Here is a 12854-nt window from a genome sequence, read left to right on the forward strand (position 1 = left end):
ATTTAAATTCTAAAAAATTTGAAAAATATTAGAAAACAATATTATCAATTTTATCAATGCACATTAAAAATTTGAGAAACTGATAAATTTTTACAAAATTTACAATAAAATGTATAAATAATTAATGCAAAATGCAAGACTACAAATAAACATTTTACAAAAACAAATTAAAAGCAAGATTTAAATATAACTCAGTTTGTATCATATTTTTTACACATTGCAAAAATTATTAATAAATTACAGAATTCCTTAGAAAACACTGTTGTTTGTAAAGTATTTTATAATAATTCGTTAGTAGAGTTAATTTCTCATTTTTTTTTAATTAGTTTTTTTTAAACTATCAACAATAGAATAAACTTACAAATATAAATAAGAGTAAAATGATAATTGCGAGTTCATTACATGAATGCTTCTATATAATTGTAAAAATGACGCAATTCTTAATTACTCGACTCGTGTTAATTGAAGAGAAAAGGTAAGAAAAATGGGAGCCGGCTTTATTAATTATGTATTTTTTATTTAACATCAAAAGTAATGACACTTGGGTTGTATTCGTATCAGGTTGCGATGTAATCCACGCGTGTGTATGTGTGTCGTGTGTAAAAAGAAACAGAACTCGTCGAATAATAATCAATCGCGAAAAGTAATTCTCAATCGTCAATCAGGAGATAAATAGCTGATAAAGCGGTGTTAGATAACGTGTTCATTTTCGAGGGGTGCAACCCGTGTCCTCCCTATGCGCAGTGTGTAGGGTGTATGAATGTGTGGTGGTGTACGCGACGTTTTTTTTTTTTTTTTCAAAACGCAAGAAAAAAAAACAGAAGAAAGGGTGGTACGGTCGGACCCCTGACGAAAAAGCGCTCCTCTCTCGAAGGGGAGAAACGCCTCTCGGTCGGGATCGCCGTCATTCTCGCGCGCGCGATCTGTTTGTTCGTCTTCAATTATTTAAAATATGTACAATATTAATAAAACATCGTCCGCCTTCCTCTTTTCTTTTTTTCTCTTTTTTTTTTTAGATTTTTTGTTAATCATTCAATGATTCCGACGTGGTTATGCGGCGGGCTGTGCAGGCGCGCGGCGTTATTCCGCGAGGATTACTCTAATAAACGCTGAAGATCCCCCGAAATCCGATCACGGGGTGAACGAAGAATTTGCATTCCTTTTGTGTGTGTGTGTGTATGTGTGTGCGTGTGTGCGCGCGTGTGTGTACATGTGTGTATGTATGCGTGTGTGTATATATATATATATTTATATATATGTCTATTTTGATCGCGGAGAGAATCACGATGCTCTTTTTATTTGTCCTCGAGAAACGAGGAATACAGAGAGCATCACGTGCCGCTTGTCTTTCCGGAAACGCGCGAAAAAGCGAAAAACGAATGCGCAACCGCGTGTGTACAGGATCGAGGAATCCTCCGTGTATTATATCGTTCTCTTTCAAATCACGCGTGTAAAGATACAAAAAAACGTAACGTCGTCCTGCACTCCGTGGGTGAAAAGCTTGAGCCGGGTGCCCGCGCGCGAGGAAGCGTGTAAGCGCGGCGTCGTCCCGCTCAGTCCACCGCAAAAAGGATTGTGTGGTCTTAGACCGAAACTTCCTCCCCGTCTGGCGTGTGTCTTCTTTTTTTTTTTTTTTAACCCCCCCTCCCTCTTTCCCCCCTCCCCGTCCCTCGTCCCTATCGTCGCGTCTCCTTTTTCTTCCACTACTCTGTCTCCTCAACCTCTTATTTTTTTTTTTTTTTGTTCGCTTATACGTACTTTGTTTTTTTTTCTTCAACAACACGAGAGATCTAGACTAAACCATATATAATAATTACATCTAATAATATCTTATTGTAACATGTATTATTATTATTTATCATTATTATTTATTCATTATTACTATTATATTATTTAATAATATTTAAATTATTAGCCTAAAGTAAAGAGGCGACGCACGACGGCAAAGCATTTTTTTGGGCTCCTACAGCCCCCCGGGGCACGGAACACCCTGTCGACAACGCCGCGCGGATCTTCCCCCCCCAGTAACTTCAAACATATCTATCGTACATCTCTTTCTTTTTCTTTCGATTCCCCTTGTCTCGCACACATACGCGCAGGTATGTTCCTCTCTCTCTCTCTCTCTCATTCTCTCACTTACACACGCTCTCTCTCTCTCTCTCTCTCTCTCTCTCTCTCTCTCTCTCTCTCTCTCTCTCTCTCTCTCTCTCTCTCTCTCTCTCGTCATCCCGTTTACATTTTCACTCCCATCCGATCCAGAAACACGGCGATCCATTGAGAATAACAGTCGCGCACGAAAGAACGTCTTGAATTCCCGCAATTTTCGTTGTTACACGAGCGATCGATCTTGCTTGCTTTTCTACTTTTTGTTTCTCTTTTATTACGACGAGCCGTGAATGTCGCATCGCGGTGCTAAAATCGAGTCGAATTGCGGCTCGGCTATTCAGCTATCTTCATTCTAAATTACAATTCTATCTATAATACAGACAGAGGAGAGAATTTTTTTTTTTTTTGTTTATTAATTGGAATCGACGATCAATCGATCTTAAGAACGCAGTGATTGAATAAACGTCCGAATTTGATAGACCTCGCGCGATGCGCCCACTAGCCGATGGACACAGATGGATACTTTGGAAACCCTTTTTTTTTTTTTTTTTTTTTTGAATTCCAGTTTCAGATTCGAACTCGCGTGTCACATTTGCCGTGACTCTGCCCAAATGCCGCTTTCTCGCACCCGTGACCCGATTCGAGAGGAATGCCGCTTCGTCTGCGTTCGGACGACGCAACAGGCCGTCGCCGAGAAGAACGTCCGACTTGCACGGGACGCTTCGCCCGGTTCACGCGTTTCGCGCGAGCTCCCGCGCGCGCCCAACGGAGAAAATCAGTCGCGAGAGATCGCGAGGAAACGTAACCGTCCGTCAACGTTCGTTGCGAGATTCGAGATTCGACGGAGGCGGCGGCGCGGCACCGGATGGAAGGAACCGGCGAGGGGAGAACGTTTCGCGTTTACGCGTATACAGGGCACCTCGAGAACACCTCGATTATTGAACACTTAGGGTAGTTTTGGGGCCTGGGCCGCCGAGCGAGCGTCGCATTTTCACCCGTCGACCCGCGTTCGCATTCGCCGCAGTCTTGTTCGATCGACGAGTATCTCTCTCTTTCTCTTTCTTTTCTCTCTCTCTCTCTCTCTCTCTCTCTCTCTCTCTTCGCGGATATCAAGTACAGTTTGACATCGCCGTAACGTGTAATCGCGATTCGCTTCATTTTTCTCCATAAAGCGATAATTGAATCGAGTCTTGCCGAATGCGCGCTTAATGCGCGTAGACATTGCTTATCGCAATAAACACCGAACGAGTGGAGGCTTTATTGATTCGTAAAAAAAATAGACTAATCGCTAACATATTGCTGCAAATATCCTTTAGTGATCGCACTTCACAATTCTCCCAACAACAGGCAAATAGCTGCACGAATAGCTGTTTCGAAACTTTACTTTCACGCAGTGGCATCTCAATTCCACTTTCTGGAAAAAAACCAGCGTGTTTCATTCCTTTTCAGCGAGAAAATTACTACAATTTTTTATACTCTTTCAAGCACGATAATTACTACGATTATTTCAAGTATCATTAAAAAGTATATTCACGCTATTATCGTCGTAAAATTGCGGGGCTTCTCGCCGAGATAATAAACAGCGCGATCGCAAACGCAGGTAACGATCGAGCGAGACCCACAGGGGGAGGAGAGACGAGGAGGGAGGGATGTATTTCGTGTGTCCGGTCGCGAGATCGCATCGATGACAAAGAGCCTCGGATCGTCCCGGCCCGAAGGAAATAAAGTCGCGTGGCAGGCATTTTAAGTCACCGTTGTTGCTTCGACACTACACACACGCGCAACGCAGACGCATTCACACGCACGCATACTTAACGTATACACACGCACGCACACAGAGACAGACGGTGCGCGCGCTCGCCGCGGCTGGCTGACAGAGATTCGCGATTCCGCTGCCTAAACAGGGCGTTCCGCATTGCGGGGGGGGATCAATGATTTATAGTGAGCTGTCCCGCTGGCGTTTTAAATCTATGAAAAACTAAGAGAATGAATTTCTTTTATATTCTTCATTTAGCTTTTACCTAAGTAAGAACGTTTTTTTTTTTTTTTTTTTAACTCGCTTCCCCTGCTCCGACCCGCTCTTCTTCCCCTCTCCCAGTAACCCGCGCATCCCTTCTCCGGCACGAAGCGTCCGGTGTCTCGGCGCTCGTCGCTCTCGTTCTCATCCTGCCTCGTCTCTCTTCTGTCGTTTTAAAATCAGTAACGCTTCATAATATTCATTTAATTCATTTATCTGCTCAAACAACAGCATGCGGCACACGTGTTCGATTCTTTTTTCTTTTTTTTCTTTTTTTCTCTTCCTCTCGCTTCGATTCGCCGGCAATCAGGCCGCGATCTCTCCCACTGATCCATCCGTGCAATTAAATAACATATCGCTCGTTGATTCATACATCCTCGTCAATTGGTAGTGATTTCAGTTGATAATTATTTTACATATATACTGTCCGCATCCCCCGCCGACCGTTGTCCCCTCCTCCCCTCACCATCCCGCTGTGCTCGATGGGATAAATCACCCCGCTCTCCGCTGGAACCAGCCGATCAGCACCTGTCCTCCGTTTCTGTTTCCCCCGTGTGTGTTTCGCGTGTGTTAGTGTGATATTATCCTTCGCGCTAAGAGTCGCAACTACTGAAACTACCGCGATACGTTTTCGCCGTTTTTTTTTCTCCTGACAGCTACTCGGATTAAGACTCGAAACCGAATATATATCGTTTATTAATAATAATGAATACTGCGAATGCGTCTTTATTTAATTATATTTTATTTTTTTTTTTTACTTTATTTCATTTAGCTGTTTATCATAACTCTTGCCTTTATTCAGTTACTTTATCATGACGTATAACTATAGACCGTGCCGATATCTGTCGTACCACAGGTCCTTCGTTACAATTAACAATTAATTAGATTTTCATACGAAGTATTTCAGTGTGTCACGCGAGATGCCTAAGAGTTTTTTTTTTTTTTTAACGGTTCTTCTGTTACATTGAGCACTTTTTTTTTTTTTTGGTTTGCTCTTTCGCGTCGGTCTCCGTTCACCTCGATTTTCTGCGAGTCTCTCTCCTCTTGTCTTCCACCTAAAATTCTTCTCAATGGAGGGCGTGTTGCGTGTTGCCGACCTCGGCGCGCCGAGTGCCGCGCGCGTCGATCGACAATCAACGAAAGCCTATTACGAAGTTGCTTGGTAACGCAAAGATGTCTACAATAATACGCCACTAATAGTAAGAAGTCGCGTGAAGTGTAGCAATTCGCATTCGGCATACATAAGGACGCACGTGATTCCGTGATTCTCTATCGCGCGTTCAATCGCCCCCGTCTCAGTCGAGTGCGTGTCCGTTCCTGCTGCCGTTCCGGATCCCCGATTCTTCGTCGGCTTTGCCGTATTTTCGCGTATTTTTCATCGCGCTACCACGTTCCTTTAGGCCTGATACTCGTGCATCAGTCGCGTCGCGGCGGCTCTCCCCCAAATCCTTCTTCGCATAACTTCCGTTCCTTCGTTCCATCTTCGAGCGACGCTCGCGTAGTATATCCCGTCTGGAATTTGACAGCAGCAACATCCAATCATCCAGCCGGAAGGCTCCATTAGCGCGCGCTGTTGGACGCAAAACGGAAAGCGCGACTTCCCGATCGGCATCCTTTTCGCCCGGGCCTGGTGGATGGCGGAACCTCCTCGGCGATCTCTCCCCTCCTTCCCTCGACGGTCTCTCCAAACACCGGATCAATATATTTGAGACTATGAAAATCCGGTGCGCGCGTGCAAGCAATTGGCAGCGAAGCCAGAACGACGAGCGTGCTCTTTGTACCTCGCGCTGTATCTATAGCGCTAGAGGGTCTCTTCCGTGTCTATATATATATATATATATATAATATATATATACATATACATATATATATATAAATATATATATATAAGTATATATAATAATCTCGCGCCTCTTCTCTCGCGGTCGTGAGAGCCAACGCGAATCTGGCGCGCCCTTTCGTTGTCCACCCCGTTGCTCTCCCGACACACATGACTCGGACAGACCCAGTAGCACGTCCCGTGTGAAATGTGTTATATCTGTTCAACATGAGTGATTTACTTATTTTTCTTGTTTTTTTTTTTATCAGATGTATATCTCTCAGGTGTGAGTATGCGTCTCATTCTTTCTCATTATCATTCTCTCTCGTCTTTTCTCTCGCTCTCTCGCTTTCACACTCTCTCTCTTTCTCTCTCGCTTTCGCTCTCTCGTCCGTTCACTCGTCCTCTTGCGCGCGCGCTCTGCATGCGTGTGATTTAATCCTTTTTGCGTCTAATAGTAAGTTTCTTGCTCGAGCCAGCCGCCTGGGTTCCGGCGGAGGTAGAATCGTCTCGTCTCGTCGTAGATGAAGATGGCGAACATGAACGGCAGAGCTGGTAACCACCATACAAATCTGCAATATACACGAATTTCATATTGCTGCTGCGATACAAACTGGGGCTATAATTCAAATTCGCCGATAACATTGATCGCAAATTTCATATTCAAGTGTGGAAGATTGGATTAATGTTACGAATTCGATTACTTCAGCGAATCGCGATCGGACGCGGATCACACGTGACCGTGGACGATACGTACTTGAGTGGGAACATACGAAGACCCTTGTCCATACCGGGCGTGTAACTTAGGAACGCGGCAAGCGCGGTCTCGAACACGAGGCCGAAGTTCAGGGCCCAGTTTCTCATTCCTTGGTGGATGATCGAGTTGCGACGTGTTTTGCAGACGATCAGATCAGCCCACTGCACGATTACGATTGACACGAAGAAAGCTGTGTGGCAGGTGAACTCCAGCGTCTTGCGGTCCCTGTAGGTCTGTTTGCAAAGAACAAATCCGCACGATCAGCTTACACACATTTCTCTAAAGCGCGACTCGAACTCAGCAAGTCAGTTTATCTTACAAATCATAAGCAAAAAGACTCTTATAAAGCTCTCAAAACAATCTTATGTTAAAAATAAATTTGTTAAACATTGAAAAATATAGAACTTTGATTTATAAAGTATGACATTTCCGGTGAAGGAACTGATTTGCTGAAAACAAGACGTCAATTTGCGTTCACAGAGTTGCTTCTACACTGAGAAAAATATTTTGTTTGATTCAACAAATTGTCTGTTCAATTTTGAACGAAACAGACAGATTCTAGTTGAATCTACCAGATTCTGGTTAAATTTACCAAAATTCTTATTAATGCAACAAGATTCTAACAGATTCAACCAGAATCTGAGTTGGTTAGCTTGTAACCAAACAGATTGTAGAATCTAGAAATTCTGATAGATTCAACCAAAATCTGTTTCGTCCAAAATCGAACAGACGGTTTGTTGAATCAAACAGAACATTTTTCTCAGTGTAATCTTCTCAACATTCCATTGAGCAATGATGTACATCGCACTCACCCATTCCTGTCCGTAGCTGTCTGTAAGATCGTTGATAGCTTTGGAGTCCCATTGCTTTCGAATGCCAAACAGATACAGAGGCAGGAATCCATTTTCGGCCATGATGACGAAGTACACGAAGAAACCGGCCGCGGCTTGGATCATGCCGATTTGACCGTACGCCATCGAAATGAGCCTGGATGCAGACAGACGCGTTGAATAACAATCTCCCGACGAGACCAACGACATGCTCGACGTTGGATCCCGAGGTGTCCCGCTTCTCGCCGCGACAACGTCACCGTCGTTTAAACGCAACACGATTACCGTCTCACCTAGTCGAAAGCAATTCTCGACGGCAAGATTTCCAAGCGTCGACACAAGAGTGCGCAGCGCGGAGTAATTTGGTGCACTTTTTTCAGGAGAGTTTAAAAAAAAAAATTAAATTACATCAAATTTGAAATGAATTTTCTCGAACTGCCGAAAGGACGGTCAGTCAAGCGCGAGATCCTTCAGCTGTGAGTGCCTTTCGAGGTGACGATTATCCGAAAAACTTTGCGATCCCCGGGAAAAACGGCAAGATCTTTTCAAGCCGGCGCACGGCGCGGGCTTTCGGGACTCCTCGGAATCCAAGAGGCGCTCGGCATCGATCGGTCCGCAGACTCCCGGTGTTACTTCTAACGGTCTAAGTTTCGTGTTAAAGTTACGGAAAGCTGTAGTCACTGGTTAGGGGCAAAATGCAGATTACTTACCGATAGGCGGATGGTTAACGATCGGTCGTTGACAGTGAGGCATGCCACACACAAGAGCGAGACAGACAGACAGACAGATAGGCGGACAGACAGACAGACAGACATAGCTTGTTACTTGCCAACTCTCACGGTCGCAACGTGAGACTTGGCGCCTGTTAACATCTCGAAGCTGCTCATCTCCCGTTAATCTCCATAGTTCACCTCACGCTACCAAAGCTCACCCCCCCGCGCACGTTTCCAGCCCCCCGGCTCGAGTGTAGCGTTATCGGCTAGCGTAAATTTACACCAACGATCAAGGGGTTCAAAGCAAAAAAAAAAAAGATAGACAGGTCCTGGGCTCGTGTAGAGCTCTAAATGCGGCTTCATATTTAAAACTCGCTACTTTTAGACTTAATCTACTTTTGCTTTGAACGTCTTCATTCGTTACGATAATCTGGCTAGACAATCATTCTGTTACGCAAAATTATCGATCACGATTAGCGATTTAATTCAAAGAATGCGTAAAGTGCTTATTATTAACGAGTGCTTATTCAGATAAAATTTAAAAAATACAAATAAAATTTTCTTGCTTCCTTTAAGCTTGCTTTAAGGGGATCCTAAAGTGGTCTGTTTTACCTATTTTTTTCAAATACACTTAACTTTTTTTTAGCTGTGTAGAATGAAAAGTCCTTTTCTGTAAGTAAAGTATATATGCTAATACACTACGGATGGTCGATTTGAAAGGATTTTTCAAGCCGCGCAGCCAAAAAAAACGAATTTTACGAAAAATAGAAGGTAAAACAGAGACGTATCTGTTTTACCTTCTATTTTTCGTAAAATTCATTTTTTTTTTGGCTGCGCGGCTTGAAAAATCCTTTCAAATCGACCATCCGTCGTGTATTAGCATATGTACTTTACTTACAGAAAAGGACTTTTCAAACCATCCGTAGTGTATTAGCATATGTACTTTACTTACAAAAAAGGACTTTTCATTCTACACAGCTAAAAAAAAGTTAAGTGTGTTTGAAAAAAATAGGTAAAACAGACCACTTTAAGACCCCCTTAAATAACGTATCATTTGTGACAGAATTCAAGATGAAAATTAATAAAACATTCGAAGGATCTTTTACACGTGTGTTTGTTTTATAATTTTTTAAACATTTTTTTCGTATTACACGATACAAAATTATAAAAGAAGAATTCTATTTAAAATTCTGTCTAAGTAAGACGGGCTTCAGGCTATAAGTAGAATTACGATTACTACATAGAACAGAAAAAATAGGTACGTAAAAATTAGTTAAGCCAGATTATCAGTACAATCAAACCAACTTTTTGTCTTAATTCGCATTTGTTCTTTTCATTGCATCCTACAGCTAAGGTGATTGTACTAAGTATTCACTAAAAGTCAACGCGATAAAACGGTCCAACGTGATTATCGTTCAAGCGATTCGTATGGAAAGCATGCAGCGAAGATCCGTGCGCAGAGTCGAGCCTGTAAGCGAGTCGCATGCGACAGATTAGTGATCGTATCATAGTCGAATTGGGTAGCGCTGACTCGGATTCGGGTCAGTGGAAGCGCAAACAGGCGGAAAAAAAAAAGAATTCGCACAATCAGCGAGTTAGCGTTCGTACAAGCGTGCCAGCAGAGCCAAAATGTCGAACGCAGAAGAAGAGATTGGCAGCTCGGCGCGGCGTTAAAGTTTCCGACGCCGAGTCGTCGGTTGGAGTGAAGCAGCAGCGCGACCAATTTTCGCGTTGCAATACGCGTCAGGTTTGCCGCTGAAAAAGAGGCTGCTCAGGCCGTGCATGTAGTGTCGCTCGTTTCTGACAGCAGCTCTCGGCGGCGACATCGAGACTGTTCTTTGGTATTAAAAAAAAAATCAAAGAAGTAGAAAATTCGGGACGAAACGTGTACTCGGCGGAAAACTCGTCGGCGGCTCGAGACCGCCCCTTTTCCGGCTCCGGCGAACGTTCCCGACGATATTCAACCCTCTGTCTACCGCAGACCCATTAAGCCCGCATCTTTGGAAATGTCATTTTTCACAGGATTTATGCAGGGTGAAATATAAGTCAAATATTTTTGATAAATAAAATACTGTAAAATTGGATAACTTTCTATTTTTATAAGACGCGCTGAAAGAATTGGAAATTGAAGGAAAGTACAATTTATATTCGTTATCTTGTTCGTTAACTTTGAGATAACGTTCAGATATCGCGTAATATCATGAATTACTTTTAGCCAGCGTTATCTCGAAATCAACAATATGATGTGCGTGCTTTCATCAAATTTTCATTCACCGTTGTCTTATAAAAATAGAATCGTCCAATTCTATGACATTTCACTCATCACAGATGATTATATTTTATCCCCGACGTACTCTAAATCGCAAAGTAAATTTTTTACTCTCATCTTACAAAAAAAAATTAAAAAAAAAAAAAAAATTCTCTATATTCGACTTTAAAAAATAAACAGCGTTTCCGGAAATAGATTCATTACGACGGACAGCCGGTAGACTAAGGATCGATGCTGTCGATGTGGAACAGATTTTCCATACCCCAGTTATTTCGGATATCACCAGCCTTTCCCGGATTTCGACTGTGATATCCGGGACAACCGAGTGATCAACTATTGACAGCGGCACTGATGAAATTTCCGGCGTTCCGACTGGAGTTCGGCCGCGATTCGCGCGCATACACCTAGTGCAACGACTAGAAAAGAGTAACATGTATATATAATTCAAGCTCAAACGATCAGATCGCAGCGTGTATTAGTCATTGGTTGAGTGAGAAAGATTTGCTAAGTGTGTCTAGAAAGATAAGCATTCGGCATTCTCAACATCTGGAAAAAAAAGAAACTTTCCTCTATAAGGTAAAACTTGCTTGTGCTCTATGCTAGTCAAACTAGATTCCTAGAGTCGGATGTTTGTCTACCAGCGCAGAGTGTCTACTAAAAGATTCATGATAAAGCCTCTTCAAGAGATAGAAGTTTTACTGAATTGAATATCTCGAAAGAAGCGGATTAAAGTTCAATTCGAACCGACTTAGACCCAACTTTCATAAGTCTTGTTCGACTGAAAATGCCTCCGAATCCGAAATCGATGTTACTCCGATTTCTACTTTATAATTCAAATCCAAAACGCACTTTCGGTCGAACGCGAATTTGTGCAGATTGGACTTAAGTCGCCCCGGATTTGAATCAATCGGAAATTATAATATTGGAAGGTGTAGCGGCCTCGCCTTTCGATTCTAATTCTCCTCTACGGACTAAGGCGCATGCGATGTCACGCTGAAATTAAATGCTTCGTGAAAAATAGAGAAGATAATGATATACCGCGACTCAGAGACAGTAGACACTCTGTTTTGTACTGTTACGGTGTGTATTAGGTGTTGTCGTGTGTACACATTGCGGTCAAAGTTGGGATCGCGCAACAGCTGTCCCAGAATAGTTATTGCTGCATCATTTGGAGCACGTGCGGACAAGCCTGGGACGGCTGGCTGCTCCCAACTCGACTCACAGAACACATTCATTGTGTGTGTATGGGATGTCTACTCGACCTTGGGGGGGAAAAAAATCTCTTCATTTTTCAGGCAATTTAGATGAAAAGGTAAAAGTACACATAAATTTGAAATAAAATTATACGTAGTACAAAGTTTCTTAGTATTTGCTGCTCATATTCGCGAAGAAAGAGGTTTCAAAACCATTCAAATATTAAAAATTGAAAAATGTAAAAATAAGTGGCTAATCGATTGATCGAAACAATATAAAAGCAAAGTCGAGAAATTCAACACTTTTAACAAAATTCCGGAATTCTAACCGAATTTCTTAAGAGTTTCTTAGTTTAATGAGATTCTCCCCGGTGAGTACACATTCCGGTGTATGTATATGTGAGATTAAACATCATCAGAACAGTCAAGCGTTGCAAAGAAAGTACATCATATGTGCTTATTATTCTTAAGACGGATTTTATCCTTCTAACAAAACAGTATTATTTCATTGCCGCACAATCACGATTGATTAACCCTTAGTTTGACATTCTACTAAGCCTTTCTTCTAACCTAAAATCTCAGATCGTTAGTGTCAGGCAGCATTAACGCTCGCGCATGCATCCGGAATCGAATTTGCGTTTCCGGTTGTTACTTCGAGTCTCTATTCGCCAAACGAAGGATTAATCACGTTTGATCTGCTCTGACGGGCGTATCTGTGTGATGTGAAAGTATACGCGCGTATATGTGTGTGTGTGTGTGAGGTAAGTGTGGATGCGACAATGGTGGAGTGAGAAACGTGTATGTGACTTGGTTCTCGGTACGGAATGTGAGTGCAGTGGGTTTCGCTATATAGGTTTCTTGTTGGTTTCTTTTTTCGTTAGGTGGGTAATTGGAAGACCCACCTTCGGTTGACAAGATTGTCTCTGTAAGGATCGCGTGGCTGCCGTTTCATAATGTCCGACTCCGGTGCCTCGTAGGCTAGCGAGATGGCCGGCACCTGCCATCCACCATTGATTAGAAAAGTGTACTAACTACCCCGCCCCACCGCATTACAAAGATGTTATATGCAAGAGGTACAATGGTAATTTCAAGTACACACACTCTCTCTCGCGCGAAGGATGGTGCGTGTACGCGCAGTGCGAGCGAAAGA

At 42.8% G+C, this 12854-nt stretch overlaps 1 protein-coding gene across 10 annotated transcripts in view; it reads right to left on the reverse strand.

The window, feature by feature from the left end:
• Positions 1-496: 496 nt before the first annotated feature.
• Positions 497-12854, reverse strand: part of Atpalpha (sodium/potassium-transporting ATPase subunit alpha) — a 72074-nt gene continuing 59716 nt past the window's right edge. For 9 of the 10 annotated variants that reach the window (XM_067348508.1, XM_012373503.2, XM_067348513.1 and 6 more), the window contains 4 exons: positions 12607-12701; positions 7512-7686; positions 6700-6932; positions 497-6514 (listed from right to left, as the gene is read on the reverse strand). In XM_067348508.1, coding sequence (XP_067204609.1) covers positions 6394-6514; positions 6700-6932; positions 7512-7686; positions 12607-12701 — 624 coding nt within the window. In that variant the 3' untranslated portion in view covers positions 497-6393. The remainder of the gene's footprint in view (positions 6515-6699; positions 6933-7511; positions 7687-12606; positions 12702-12854) is intronic. The other variant, XM_012373502.2, reaches the window with a different exon arrangement.

This window comes from Linepithema humile, chromosome 2, assembly GCF_040581485.1.
Source record: "Linepithema humile isolate Giens D197 chromosome 2, Lhum_UNIL_v1.0, whole genome shotgun sequence".
NCBI lineage: Eukaryota > Metazoa > Arthropoda > Insecta > Hymenoptera > Formicidae > Linepithema > Linepithema humile.